We start from the raw sequence: 16,218 nt of genomic DNA, 5'->3' as shown, positions 1-16,218 counted from the left end.
GATGTGCTCCCCCATGAATGTGTCAATTTACACAGAGGCCAATCTATATATATATATATCTATATGCTACCTGGTAGCAACGCTAGCAGAGACACCTACCAGGTAGCAGTGTGAACAGAAGGAACACACAGTCCCATATAATTATGGAGACAAGGCCAATATAATACAACAGGGAAAAATAGAGCACAGTTCCACCACAGTGGCAACCACAGGCAACCTCCAACACTGTGATCACCGGCAAGTGACACAATAAGGCGCCCCGTGTGTGTGTCATCTTCCAGTTTATATCCACTCATCCACTTGACTGCCCACAGGTGCAATCAAGCAGGTGCAATCAGCTCAATCAGGGGGATGAGTGGTATCTGGGAAGGGAGAAAGAGAAACAGGCTTAGCAGATGACACATCACACAAGCCAAAATAACATAACACATACTAATTATACTAACCTGATGTTCACATGGTCTTCCAAATACAGTAATAATGATAATGACCAACCCACGTACGTCACAGACGCCTAAACACGTTTTCGGCACTTAAAGTGTTAATGTGGCGCTTTGTTATTGCATGGCTTGAATCCGCAGCAGTAAGCCAGATAAACAAATGTATTAACGCGCCTCGTTAAATCCTCCGCTGTCTCCTCTCTCTCCGCTGGCTCCACTGTCCGGCTGGCTGCTCTGACTGTCTGTCTGGCTACTCTGATCCAATCACATTCAGCGTTTCTCCCCCTGATCCAATCACATTCAGCGTTTCTCCCCCCCCCACCCACAGTCTGCGAATCAGAGCAGAGTAGGGCGGGTTTTCACGGAAGAGTGGCAGCCTTTCCTTGCTGGTGTTTGTGAGGTTTAGTGAGTTAACAGAAGGTTAACCTTTCACTACCACACTACAGAAGGTTAACCTTTCGCTACCACACCACAGAAGGTTAACCTTTCACTACCACACTACAGAAGGTTAACCCTTTCACTGCCACACTACAGAAGGTTACCCTTTCACTACCACACTACAGAAGGTTAACTCTTTCACTACCACACTACAGAAGGTTAACCCTTTCACTGCCACACTACAGAAGGTTAACCTTTCAATACCACACTACAGAAGGTTAACCTTTCACTACCACACTACAGAAGGCTAACCCTTTCACTACCACACTACAGAAGGTTAACCTTTCACTACCACACTACTGAAGGTTAACCTTTCACTACCACACTACAGAAGGTTAACCTTTCACTACCACACAAATTTTTTAATAAACTATCATGACTTTTCCTTTTTCCTCTGGGTGTTGTGTTTGCAGTCACCAGACAGAGTCATTGTAATAACAAAGGGCCTCAGACTGGAAAGCTGCCAGGTGTTAATTTCCCTAGAGAGAGGGGGGCCATGGATTACAATGAATTCTGGGTAGTGTTGTAGTTGTTTCACTATTGTCACCGAATAGCCTGCTCGTCTCTTGAAGGCTATTATCTCTGAATACGTTTTGTGATATCACCATGAATCATAGGAAGTAGCTTGAAAAGTATCCCACCAAAATGTTCAAGTGATGGCTTATTTTGAAGGTATGAATCTGTACTTTCATAATATGTATATATAAAAAAAAAAAAAATGAAGATCCCTCAACATGACCCTGAAGTCCATACCTGGGCACATATATGTTGTTCAATGAAGATGAGAATAATGACGCAACAAGAACCATCCTTCCCTCTCTCTGATGACCGTGAATAATAATAATCTAATAATCTCAGTGGGATGTGTTTGAGGTCTGAAAGCAGCGCACTGAGGGGAGACCTGTTGGGACATCTTTCTAAACGCTCTCATGTCTCTTGTCCCTCCCGTCTCGCTGTAGCGCTGTAACGCTGTGGCCCAACAGCAGAAGATTCTGACGTCCTACATCGCAAAAGTGTCCCGGAAAGCTGGACAGGTAACACACACACAACCACACACACACACACAACCACACACACACACACAACCACACACACACACACACACACACACACACACACAACCACACACACACAATCACACACACAACCACACACACAACTACACACACACAACCACACACACATCTGATTAGGGTTGGTGCACCGAGAACCGGTTCTATTTGCATTTCGATTCTTAATTTATATTAAAAAAAAAAAAAAAAAATATATATATATTTTTTTTTTTTTTTTTTACTTTGTTCATTAACACATTCCCTGCCACGCACTTTCAGCATCTTATACCATTCTCTGCCAGTACTGTAAGTCTATTTAATTTGTATTGCTAAATTGACATTACTATGGCCCATTCAACATCGATTATCTATCGTTCAGGATGTAGGAACGTTTTACTTTTTCATGCATACATTCATATACGAAAATACCGTCTAGAATATAAATATGTTTTTATCGTTTTCTGCAGTAATTCCTAGAACGTGAGATATCTGGCATAAACGCATATATAGATTATCAAATGCCGTTTGTTGCCGATCCACGCTATATTAAAAATGTCAACTGTACATGATCCTAAACGTTATGACTGATCATGCGCGAATGAACGGGGGGGGGGATGTTTATAATTCCGTGATCGTCGTTAAATGCTTTATGTAGTATGGGTGATATATAGATCAGAGCAGTTTGCATGGATAATAATAAACAGGCTGAAAGTAACGTCAACGTCCTCTTACCGTTGGGCGATGAGACTGGAGCAAAAAGATCCCAGTTATTTGATGGGGATCGAGTCGATCCATTTCCGGTTTGTATAATAATAATACACGCCCAAATAATGTCAATTATTGAGTTATGGCAGCGATCCATATCCACGGTGTGTGGCTAGAGTCCCGCAAGAATATGCGAGTGGCCGGACGCATTTCGGAGACGCACCGAGATCCAACCGGCCATTTCCGGTTTGGCAACTCGCCGATCATCCACCAGGGGGCAGTATTGAAGCGTTGCAGAGTTGTGCCGGCTCACACAGCATCAGACCAGGCTCCGTGAGGGAAATATGAATAACATGGCGAAAATATGAAATATGATCTCAATAACGTTGTACGCTTGGCAGAATTCGCATGAACTTGAAACCCGTCGTATGACGTTTATGGCGCAGGATGTGTTAATACCCTAGTTACAGTACAGCAACCAAATTAAACTCAACTGACGATGTGAATAGTATGAAATTTTTTTTTTTTTTTTTTTTTTTTTAAATAAATTAAAAATCTCCTGTGAAATAAGCTGTGACCTGTTTTGACCTGCACCTCAAAGAATCTGAATCGATAATCGTTTAGAACAGGAATCGAAATGGAGAATCGGAACCGGAATCGTTAAAATCTAAACGATGCCCAACCCTACATCTGATTGGTTTGAATTATGTCCATATTTTTTAAGAACATCCAGAGGTGTAATAATGGAGCAGATTATTTATAATGCGTTATTATTTTTTTCAGGCTGAAATGACACTGGCTTCACTTTTATACATAAATAATATTATTCATTTATATAATATTATTATTAACACATTGACTGCCAGCTATTGGCCTCATCCTGTTCTAGCTAGGCCACGCTTTAAAAGATAGGAGTGCGTCACCTTGTTTGTAGAGCTATATCTATATTCTATATTATAGCTATGGATACAATACTATGGTCATTTGACAGTAACTATCTTCTGTCCAAGATGTAAAAAATAAATAAATTCATGAGTACGCGCGTTATCCCGTTGTGAATATAAGTATAGTTTCGGAATGATCCGGGCTAATTCCTGGTAGGCTGAGTAATAGGGCGCAACGTGAATTCTACTAAAAGCATTGGCGTTTCATCCCTGGACACGCTACTATTTCCAAATCAAATGTATATAATAGGTATTGTGTTTCATAATGAATGCATGAAAGGGGGGGGGTGGGGTCGTTTCTGATGCTTTGATTGCCATTAACGGCATTCGTTGTGAACACTACACACGCTGATCAGCTGGATTGGAATGAAAACATTGCAGGATCAAGCTGGAATTGACGTCAGATGTTCCTTACCTTAGATCGGGCTCATTCCAAAAAGAATATTCCAATTGTTTGATCGCCATCTGGTCCATCTGATGTCCATCTGGTCCACGACATAATCCAGCACAACACATGCATCGGGGGCATTTGATACGCTTCAATGCGACCGAGTGAACCTCTAGGCTTCCCTGTACTAAAGAACTGCGCCCGGAGCGGTTTAAACGTAACACACGGCCTGGAACAGGGTTTACTGCACTCTCGATACTGCCTACTAGCAGGATCTGGCCGGTACTGCACCTTCGGAGTCCCAGTATGCATTTTAACGGCAACATACAGGTCCCTGACATTGAATAGAATATTAAAAATAAAAATAAAGGAAAACGGACCAAATAGCGTATATATACGTGGCTGGCTTTCAACGGTTGTCGGCCAAACACGTATATAAACGTTGTTGTCGGGGAATGTGTTAAATATTATTAATAATAATATTAATTAATTAATTAATGTCAAAATGTAGATTTATTTAGTTATTCTTTTCTCGCTGCTTATAAAAACCATGTCTGGGGTTTCATAACCTGTGTTTTACTGATTCAGAATACTATTCTACTACTATTTCTAAAATAAAGAAAGTAATTCAAATTTAAATTGTTGCTATTGGGGGAAGTTGCTATTCAAGTTGGCTTGATATGAGGCTTAATAAAGCGTTCATTCCTCCTCTCTTTATCCTATAGACATAATAAAGCTGTCATTCCTCTCTTTACCCTATAGACATAATAAAGCTGTCATTCCTCCTCTCTTTATCCTATAGACATAATAAAGCTTGTATTCCTTCTCTTTATCCTATAGACATAATAAAGCGCTCATTCCTCTCTTTATCCTATAGACATAATAAAGCTTGTATTCCTTCTCTTTATACTATAGACATAATAAAGCGCTCATCCCTCTCTTTATACTATAGACATAATAAAGCTGTCATTCCTCTCTTTATCCTATAGACATAATAAAGCTGTCATTCCTCTCTTTATCCTATAGACATAATAAAGCGCTCATTCCTCTCTTTATCCTATAGACATAATAAAGCTGTCATTCCTCTCTTTATCCTATAGACATAATAAAGCGCCCATTCCTCTCTTTATCCTATAGACATAATAAAGCTGTCATTCCTCTCTTTATACTATAGACATAATAAAGCGCTCATCCCTCTCTTTATACTATAGACATCAGGCCATGTGAGCGGATCGGAGCGTGAGCGGCGCGGGGCGCGGAGCGGGCTGTTTTGACGTGAGCGAGGAGTGGGTTTTAAAATGAGTCGGCGCGACGTCCGGAGCGAGAGTTCTCCTCCGCTCCAATCCACTCCAGGCCGCTCACAGTGGTTTAACACTGTTGATGTAATATATACATGCAGTACAATGCCAAAGCAACAGATGGCGATGTACAAACATGAAGGCCATTTTCAACCAATGAGAAGGGTTCAGGCTTCGTCACTGTAGAGACGCCCACCATAGATATCTATGACGCCCACACTCACTCCTGTTAAAAAAAGTATCGACGCCATTGTTGTTGACGTTAGCTTACATGCTAACGTTAATGGCAGCGACCATAGCATTGTGGCTCGGCTAGCCTATCATCGCTTAATAGAACTAGTGAATGGATAAACAACGTTATTTAACATTGCAGAATGGCTACAATTACAATGCGGCTCAATACAAACAATTGTTAAGGGGCCCAGGGGGTGTAGACTGTTGTAGTTTGAGCTCATTTACACCATGCTCCAAAAAAGAAAAAGAAAAACTGCCGAGCGATCTGGCGCGGGGAGCGGGGAGCGCTCGATTCAAGGTGAGTGGGGAGCGAGCGGAGAGCGACTTGGGATCGGGGTCAACATGAGCGATTAGCGGAGCGGACCAAGCTTTAAAGAGCGAAGAGCGGATTTCTCGGCCGCGCCGATCCGCTCACGTGGCCTGATAGACATAATAAAGCGCTCATTCCTCTCTTTATACTATAGACATAATAAAGCTGTCATTCCTCTCTTTATACTATAGACATAATAAAGCGCTCATTCCTCTCTTTATCCTATAGACATAATACAGGGCTGTACACTGCGATGAGGTTATCGCAAATTGCCCCTTAATTTGGCCCGTGCGAGTGGAAAATAATATTTGGGGGCAACCTTGCGAGTAGTGATTTCAACCCTTCATTCGCATTTCACTCCTAAATTAATCCATACAAATTGGATACAAAAAATAGTAAAACATTAGCCTACAACCAGGGCTGTACAGTGCGACATAATGTCGCGGTGCTATGAAAAAATCTGTCGGCGATGAATGAATTTACTGCGTAGTAATTGCGTGTGAAGTGAATCTGGGCCATGCTATTCTACTTGGTAGTTGTAGTCTATCGTGCGATTAAATACGGAGCGGATATCAGTCCATCTTATGACAACCACGTCCGATGTGGAGAGATTATAAGAGACCATAGCCGATTAAATTAAGTCAGACCTGGCAGTGATGATTGGCGGGGACACACTTCTAACGTTCAGCCATGCATTAGGTGAGTAGCCCACTATTAGGACGTGAAATACTGTCTACTTAAATGTCCCTCCGGGGATCAATAAAGTATCAACCTATCTATCTGTCACGGTTCCCCGTATATGAAAGTGGCTTGCAACTTACTGCTGGTAAAATCACTGTTTATTTCTCGTTTTGCATAGTATTACATTCCTCTTCTATAAACAATCAAAGTCCTACCGTAAGAGCCTCATACGGGTCAATTAAACCTTTTTGATTAGAGTCTTTCCTTCGAGCTAAGTTGAACTGAACATTTCACTGTCAAAAGGGCAAACTTAAACTGCGTCGCAACACGGTTTTCAAAATAAAGGTCACATATCCAAATACCGTAGTAGGCCTCTCAATTCTTATTAAAAAAAGTCCTGGTTATACATAAACATTAATTGGCATAGATCTCTATAAACGGCCCAACACATTGATCACTTTAGGCACACCCTGAAACCAGTAACATCACAAATATGAAGCGGGTAATTACCCATAAAAATAATAAACCTTTCATGGGGTTATTTACAATAATAATAATTCATTTAATTTATAAAGCACTTTTCATTGTGAAACAAAGGTATGCAGAGTTTCTTGTCCTCCTGATTAATGCAATGGTGTGTGTGTGTTGTGATGATCTCATTCAAGGAGCACTACAAGCGCGCGCACACACACAGTTTGTTGTTTTTGTTCTATTAGTGATTTACACACTTTCTCAGTTGGTTCATTATAAAAGATACAAACCTGAAAACAAAAGCCCTTAAATGTTAAATAAAATGACCACAGTAATGAGGCAGGAGGAACATATTTTTTTGCACTATAATGGTAAAATTGTTATTAAAAAATGTGCCCCTAAAAAATAAATTTCTCATTTAGGGGCAACTGTGCCCCTAGTGAAAAAGCTTAGTGTACAGCCCTGTAATAAAGCTGTCATTCCTCCTCTCTTTCCAACGTGTGTGTCTCTCTCTCTCGCTCTCTCGCTCTCTCGCTCTCTCTCTCTCTCTCTTAGGCAGCCAAGGTTAAGAACATGATGATTCTGCTTCCAGACTTTGAAAAGGACATTGGATACAACTACCTGATGAAATGTTACAGTATGTTAAACACACACACAAGCACGTGCACACACACACACACACACACACACACACACACACACACACACACACACACACACACACACACACAATGAAAAGTTATGGTATGTTCAACACACACACACAATGAAAAGTTATGCTATGTCCAACACACACGCACAATGAAAAGTTATGCTATGTCCAACACACACACACAATGAAAAGTTATGCTATGTCCAACACACACACACACACGCACAATGAAAAGTTATGCTATGTCCAACACACACACACACATACAGTGAGAAGTTACGCTATGTCCAACACACACACACGCACAATGAAAAGTTATGCTATGTCCAACACACACACACACACATACAGTGAGAAGTTACGCTATGTCCAACACACACACACACACAATGAAAAGTTATGCTATGTCCAACACACACACACAGTGAGAAGTTATGCTATGTCCAACACACACACACACACACACACACACACACACACACACACACACAATGAAAGGTTATGGTATGTTAAACACAAACGCTCTCTTGTAGAGAGCAGATCAGCAAAAGTGGTGCAGCGATCGACTCGCTGGCCTGTGGCTAATGCGTCATTAATGTGCAGATAAAAAATGCATCAAGGCCGAGGAAGGTGTGTGTGTGTGTAGTGGCCAGGCGTTTGGGGGTTAGAGGAAGAACACATGTCGTCTAATGAGTTAGCCGCCCTGGCTAGCCTAGCGTGCTAATCGTGACACGCTCCACCACTCTTAAAATGTTTTACATCCTGTTCTCTCCATCTCTCCTCTCTTCTCTATCTCTCCTCTCTTCTCTATCTCTCCTCTCTTCTCTATCTCTCCTCTATCTATCCTCTCTTTCTTCTCTCTCTCCTCTCTTCTCTATCTCTCCTCTCTTCTCTCTCTCCTCTTCTCTATCTCTCCTCTCCTCTATATCTCCTCTTCTCTATCTCTCCTCTCTTCTCTATTTCTCCTCTCTTCTCTATCTCTCCTCTCTTCTCTATATCTCCTCTCCATCTCCTCTCTCTCTTTCTCCTCTCTTCTCTCTCTCCTCTCTTCTCTATCTCTCCTCTCTTCTCTCTCTCTCCTCTCTTCTCTATCTCTCCTCTCTTCTCTATCTCTCCTCTCTTCTCTATCTCTCCTCTCTTCTCCATATCTCCTCTCTTCTCTATCTCCTCTCTTCTCTATCTCTCCTCTCTTCTCTATCTCTCCTCTTCTCTATATCTCCTCTCTTCTCTATCTCTCCTCTCTTCTCTATCTCTCTTCTCTCTCTCTCCTCTCTTATCTATCTCTCTTCTCTCTCTCTCCTCTCTTCTCTATATCTCCTCTCTTCTCTCTCTCTCCTCTCTTCTCTATCTCTCTTCTCTCTATCTCTCCTCTCTTCTCTATCTCTCTTCTCTCTCTCTCTCCTCTCTTCTCTATCTCTCTTCTCTCTCTCTCTCCTCTCTTCTCTATATCTCCTCTCTTCTCTATCTCTCCTCTCTTCTCTATCTCTCTTCTCGCTATCTCTCCTCTCTTCTCTATCTCTCTTCTCTCTCTCTCCTCTCTTCTCTATCTCTCTTCTCTATTTCTCCTCTCTTCTCTATCTCTCTTCTCTCTCTCTCCTCTCTCTTCTCTATCTCTCCTCTCTTCTCTATCTCTCCTCTCTTCTCTATCTCTCCTCTCTTCTCTATCTCTTCTCTATCTCTCCTCTCTTCTCTATCTCTCCTCTCTTCTCTATCTCTCCTCTCCATCGATATATTTGGGGTCCCCCCCCCCCCCCCAAAAACGGAATAATTTCAGGTAATTAACATTACATATCTCTTGTTGTAGAATTAACACAACATTATGCATACTTTTGACAATACATTAAATAAGAATTAGTTCTTACTTGCTTGCCTGGGTAAGTAAAGGTTAAATAAATGTAAAAAAAAAAACGTTTTAAACCGATACCGATATTTTCCGATATTACATTTTAATGCCAATATCGGCCAATAATATCGGACATCCCTACCGAGTATAATACTCTCAAATGTGCGATCCTTAACCTAACAAACTGGATGAGCCGGCCATGTTAACATCACCTCGGGAAGGACTACGCAGATTGCTCCGTCAGGTGCTTCAGCGAGACGTGGCTTCACCCTGGCTTCATACCCGGCTCCGCGCTGCAGCTAGACGGGTCCTCTTTCCACCGGGCGGATCGCACTTCAGAGTCGCTGAAACAACGGGGCGGCGGCCTTGGCTGTTGCGTCAATCAAAGGTGGTGTACTGACACGAAGATGATGCACCGGTCGTGCTCCCCTGAGCTAGAGACACTCGCCATCCGATGCAGACCGCTCTATCTACCGAGGGAATTCGCCTCAGTTATTATAGTGGCAATTATTATAGTGGTGGTATATATTTAAAACACTGAGCTCTTTTAAGTACTGTAGCATTTAATTTATTGTTTGTGAAATACTTCTATTGTGGTGATTGCATCGTATGTATTCTTGTGTGTTTTTATATTGTATGTTTTTATACTGTTACGTACTGTATGTTGGCACCAAGACAAATCCCAATCAACCATGTGTTGAAAGGGCAATAAAGTTTTCTATCTATCTATCTATCTATCTATCTATCTATCTATCTATCTATCTATCTATCTATCTATCTATCTATCTATCTATCTATCTATCTATCTATCTATCTTCTCCTCTCCATCTCTCTTCTCTTCTCTTCTCCTCTCCATCTCTCTTCTCATCTCTTCATCTCCCCTCTCTATCTCTTCTCCTCTCCATCTCTCTTCTCATCTCCTCTCCATCTCTCTTATCATCTCTTCTTCTCCCCTCTCTATCTCTCCTCTCTATCTCTCTCATCTCCATCTCTTCTCATATCCATCTCTCTATTTCTCCTCTCTATCTCTCCTCTCCACCTCATCTCCTCCATCTCTCCTCTCCCCTCCATCTCTCCTCCTATCTTCTCCTCCTCTCCTCTACATCTCTCCTCTCCTCCTCTCCCCTCCATCTCTCCTCCTCTCTTCTCCATCTCTTCCTCTCCTCTCTTCTCTCCCTTCTCTCCTCTCTTCTCCATCTCTCCCTCTCCCCTCCATCTCTCCTCCTCTCTTCTCCATCTCTCCTCTCTTCTCCATCTCTCCTCCTCTCTTCTTCCATCTCTCCTCCTCTCTTCTCCATCTCTTCTCCATCTCTCCTCTCTTCTCCATCTCTCATCTCCATCTCTTCTCATATCCATCTCTCTATTTCTCCTCTCTATCTCTCCTCTCCACCTCATCTCCTCCATGTCTCCTCTCCCCTCCATCTCTCTCCTATCTTCTCCTCCTTTCTTCTCCTCCTCTCCTCTACATCTCTCCTCTCCTCCTCTCCCCTCCATCTCTTCTCCATCTCTCCTCCTCTCTTCTCCATCTCTCCTCTCCATCTCTCTCTTCTCCATCTCTCTCCTCTCTCTCCTCTCTCTTCTCCATCTCTCCTCTCCATCTCTCCTCCATCTCTCCTCTCTTCTCCATCTCCATCTCTCCTTCTCTCTTCTCCATCTCTCCTCTCCATCTCTCCTCTCTTCTCCATCTCTCCTCTCCTCTCCATCTCTCCTCACACCAGACACAGAGCAGCATATTTAATTAGTATTAGCTAGCCACCACAGGGGACAGGATTAGCTCCCCTGTGTTCTCTTCACCTCTCCTCTTTTCTGCTCTCTCTCTCTCTCTCTCTCTCTCTCTCTCTCTCTCTCTCTCTCTCTCTAACTCTTTACTTTTGTTCTTTTTTTGCTCTTTCACTCTGTCTCTCTCTCTCTAACTCTTTACTTACTTCTTTTTTTTGCTCTTTCACTCTTGTCTCTCACTCTCTCGCCTCGCTCTCAGACACACACACTGAGGGCCCTTTCTCACTTACGTTTGGGTATCGAATCACTGCTCCCGGGAACGGGGGGGAGTGTTCTCACTCACCCCTTTTGGGATGCGAAACGGCGCTTATTTGTTTTACCCCCCGCTGAACGGGATCAGTTGGATTAGGTGGTCTCGGAATCGGGCCGTGCGGGTGCGGGGGCGTGACACACACAGTGTCGTTACTGTCAAGCTTGCTTGAATTTTGGGCAGATAACACCACACACAGCAACAACTGCAGAATACCCACAAAAACGATATTTATGGGCAATTTGAGAGTTCAGACCTCAACCAAAAACAAGTGGATGAAAACATGAAGCCACGTTACAAACGCACAGCACTTCCCTGGCTCGCATTAGGCCTGGCAATTTTTGTTTGCCATGCTATTTTCTATACATTAGTTTCTTGTTTGAATGCATTTATTTCTATTAGACCAGTGGTGCCCAACCAGTCGGCCGTGGTCGACCAGTAGATCAATGACATGTAATATAATTGCCACGAACGATGGGATAATGTTAGCTGCTGGACAGGCTAAGCTAACTAGCGTTAGCTTAGCGTTAACGTTAACCCTGCAAAACGCTCAAAAGCGGACTCTACAACAGAGTTCCATTCGTGAGAAAGAGGCAGAACACACAGTGAATGTATCCGTTTTGTTTATTGCACGTTCTTTGCTGAAAAGAAAAAGTGCTACAGGCTATACTAGACTAGGCTAAGCTAACTAGCGTTAACCGTTAGCTTAGCGTTAGCCCTGGGAAACGCTCAAAAGCGAACTCTACATCCATTCGTGATAAAATGGGGTGGGTTATATTGACAAGGCTTGACAACAGAGGTTCAAATATAACTTCATATTTATTGCTTATTTATTCATTTATATCAGCATCCAATCTCCAGCGCCATGTTAACACTTCCTGTGTTTACATTTTCGAACGTGACATCATCACCTACGGCAAGCGTAAACGCTCAAAAGGCAAACCGTAAACAGAACCCGGAACGAAACAAGACTGCAGTGTGTACGCAAACTAGAGGGGGGAGAGGGGGGGGGAGTTCGCATCAGATCTCGGAACGGGCCAGAACGGAACAAAATAGAAACGAATAGGGTGAGTGAGAAGGGCCCCGAGTGTCTCTCTACCCTGGTCTCACACTGCCTCATGTCTTTGCTGCAGATGTTCTTTATTGCATAAACAACATGTTTTTATTTTTATTTTATTTTATTAAAAGGATCCCCATTAGCTGACGCCTAGGCGACAAGCTAGTCTTCCTGGGGTCCTTGACAAATAACAAAACATTACAGCCACATTGGCACAAACATCAACATCATGACATCAATAGTCCAATGAAAATGTTACAGAAATAGGGCAACTAAGTGATTAAAATGCTGGGAAAAGAAAGAAAATAAACTGTTCAAAAAACAAACATACAAACAAAACTCAAAACAAAACAGAAATAACAGTAATAGCTCAAATTTATGAAATTAAAATGATTAGTATTGATTCTATTTCGTAGATGGGATTTGATCTTGAAACTTGCTACATTATGTGTATGTGACAATGTCTCTCTCTCTCTCTCCTCTCCCTCTCTCCCTCTCCCTCTCCCTCTCTCTCTCTCTCTCTCTCTCTCTCTCTCTCTCTCTCTCTCTCTCTCTCTCTCTCTCTCTCTCTCTCTCTCTCTCTAGGTGTAGATAAGGATCTTGGATCAGCCAAGGCTCTGTATGAACAGATGTCACAGGAAGGGGTGGAGGTAGACGTGCTGTCACTCAAACGTCTGGCCCAGATGTTCCACGAGGCAGGAGAGGTCGTCCCCTTCCTGTGAGTTACAGTCACACACACACACACAAGACAGACATGCACACGCACACACACACGCAAGACAGACATGCACACGCACACACACACGCGCAAGACAGACATGCACACATGCACGCACACACACACACAAGACAGACATGCACACACGCACACACAAGACAGACATGCACACACACGCACAAGACAGACATGCACACATGCACGCACACACACACACAAGACAGACATGCACACACACGCAAGACAGACATGCACACATGCACGCACACACACACACAAGACAGACATGCACACACGCGCACACAAGACAGACATGCACACATGCACGCACACGCACACACAAGACAGACATGCACACACACGCAAGACAGACATGCACACATGCACGCACACGCACACACAAGACAGACATGCACACAAACACACACAGGACAGTCACACACACACACATGCACACACACACACATGCACACACACACAAGACAGACATGGGCTGCACAATCTAATTGCGATTTTTCGGACTAATTGTATTGTGTTTTACTGTTCTGTGTGTGTGTGTGTGTGTGTGTGTGTGTGTGTGTGTGTGTGTGTGTGTGTGTGTGTGTGTGTGTGTGTGTGTGTGTGTGTGTGTGTGTGTGTGTGTGTGTGTGTGTGTGTGTGTGTGTGTGTGTGTGTGTGTGTGTGTGTGTGTGTGTGTGTGTGTGTGTGTGTGTGTGTGTGTGTGTGTGTGTGTGTGTGTGTGTGTGTGTGTGTGTGTGTGTGTCAGAAGCAGTGTGTGTGTGAAAGTGAGATGGAGTGTTTTGGAGGCTGTTTTGTAAGTTCATGTAGAAGTATATTTATAGTCGACAAACACACACACACACACACACACACACACACACACAGAGAGAGAGATGCATTATTCACAGCATGTCAACAAGGTAAAGTATAGTCAGGTTTTAGAAGCACAGGAGAGAGAGCAGGAGAGGTGGATGTCAAAATAACTGCTCCTCTACTCTCTCCCTTCTCCTCTTTCTCCCTCCTCCTCCTCTCCTCTCTCTCCCTCCTCTCTCTCCCTCCTCCTCCTCTCCTCCTCTCTTCCTCTCTCTCCTCTACTCCTCTCTCTCTCCTCCTCTCACTCCGAGCTCTCGGCTCACCTCAAAAGTTTCCACCAAGTCAACCTCCCCTCCATCCATCCTCCTGTCCCTCTTTCCTCTTCTGTCCTCCTGTCCCTCTTTCCTCTCCTCTCCCTATTTCTTCTCCTCTTCTGTCCTCCTATCCCTCTTTCCTCTCCCTCTTTCCTCTCCCTCTTCCCTCTCCCTCTTTCCTCTCCCTCTTTCATCTCCTCTCCCTTTTCTGTCCCACTCCATCTCTTTCTCTCACATTTCTCTCCCTTTACTCCCTCTCCTACCTTTCCATATACTGTATTTCTCTCACTCCCTTCATCTTGTCTCTCCATGATATCTTTTTCTCCATCCTAGCTCTCCATCTCTCTCTCCTCTTCCCCCTCTCTATCCATCTCTTTCTCTCTCTCTCTTTCCATATCTTTCTATCTATCCCCCCCTCTATTGAATTCAATTCAATTCAAATGGCTTTATTGGCATGACGCAACTTGTACATGTTGCCAAAGCAAATGATTAATAACAAACATGGGAGTCCTCCCCTAGTAGGACTGGTAGTTTTCCTGTATCTGGTAGTGCAAGAAAACCTTTTGTTTTCACATTTGGTGAGGAAGTGCAACTCAGTTTCAGGCTCACTGAGGATGCAATGACAGCACAGCCTTTGCTCTGCGGGAAGCCAGGTTTTCCTGTGCCTTCCCTTTTCAACAGCGAGGCTGTGCTCACTCAGTCTGTATTTTGTCAAGGTTCTTTTTAGTTGTTGATCAGTCACCATGCTCAAATAATCTGCTATGGTGTACTGTCGATTTAGAGCCAGATAGCATTTTGCTCTGTGCTTTTGTTTGTGTTTTCCAATAGGTGATGTAGTTTTGTTTTAGCTGTGTAGTAATTTGATTTATTCTGATAAATTCTTTCTCTCTCCCTCTCCATTTCCCTCTTATTTCTCTCCCCCACCTCTCTCTTTCTCTCTCTCCCTCTCTATTTCTCTCTCTCCCCACCTCTTTCTCTCTTTCCCTCTCTCTCCCCCCACCTCTCTTTCTCTATTTCCCTCTCTATTTTTATCTCTCTCTCCCCACCTCTCTTTCTCTCTTTCCCTCTCTCTCGCTCTCTCCCCCCACCTCTCTTTCTCTCTTTCCCTCTCTATTTATCTCTCTCTCTCCCTCACTCTCTCTCTTTCTCTCTCTCACTCTCTCTCCCTCACTATCTCTCTCTTTCTCTCTCACTCCCCCCCACCTCTTTCTCTCTCTCCCTCACTCTCTCCCCCTCTCTCTTTCTTTCTCTCTCTCTCTCTCTCTCTCTCTCTCTCTCTCTCTCTCTCTCTCTCTCTCTCTCCTCTCTCTCTCTATCTCTCTCTCTCTCTCTCTCTCTCTAGCCTCCCCCACCTCTTTCTCTCTCCCCCTCACTCTCTCTCTCCCTCCCTCTCTCACCCCACTGCGTGGCGAAGGCATCTATGTATCTAGTTAATTACTGTGTTAATAAGGCGTGGTACAGTGCTGTTAGCAGCTTGTAATCTGCAGAGAAGCACTCACCTTCTTGCCTAAAACAAGCCCTTTGTCTGGATCAAAACACTGATTAATTAGCCTCCATGAGAGAGGGGGGGGTCGTGTGTGTGAGTGTGGGAGTGTGTGTGGGGGGGGGGAGTCTGCTACAAATCCCTTATTTGTGTATTAATGGGGATTTAAAGATGAAAGGATACAACCTGATTGCAGAGTAGAGTCTATTAGTTGGGGCCCCAGGGGGTGTTTACTATAGGAGGGAGGGAGGTAATGCACACACACACACACACCCACACGCACACACACACACACACACACTCTCACACACACGCACGCACGTTCACACACACACCCTCACACACACA

At 43.6% G+C, this 16,218-nt stretch overlaps 1 protein-coding gene across 1 annotated transcript in view; it reads left to right on the top strand.

Moving 5' to 3' along the window:
• The window catches only part of lrpprc (leucine-rich pentatricopeptide repeat containing), a gene marked incomplete at its 3' end in the record, with an annotated part of 275,324 nt that extends 262,060 nt beyond the window's left edge, over positions 1 to 13,264 (top strand). The window contains exons 35-37 of the mRNA XM_084321823.1: positions 1,838 to 1,912; positions 7,517 to 7,598; positions 13,128 to 13,264. Of these exons, the coding sequence (XP_084177949.1) occupies positions 1,838 to 1,912; positions 7,517 to 7,598; positions 13,128 to 13,264 (294 nt within the window). The remainder of the gene's footprint in view (positions 1 to 1,837; positions 1,913 to 7,516; positions 7,599 to 13,127) is intronic.
• Positions 13,265 to 16,218: the final 2,954 nt, after the last annotated feature.

The sequence above is a fragment of the Notolepis coatsorum genome, assembly GCF_963971535.1.
Source record: "Notolepis coatsorum genome assembly, chromosome: 9".
Lineage (NCBI taxonomy): Eukaryota > Metazoa > Chordata > Actinopteri > Aulopiformes > Paralepididae > Notolepis > Notolepis coatsorum.
This window is presented reverse-complemented; position numbering and strand designations above follow the sequence as displayed.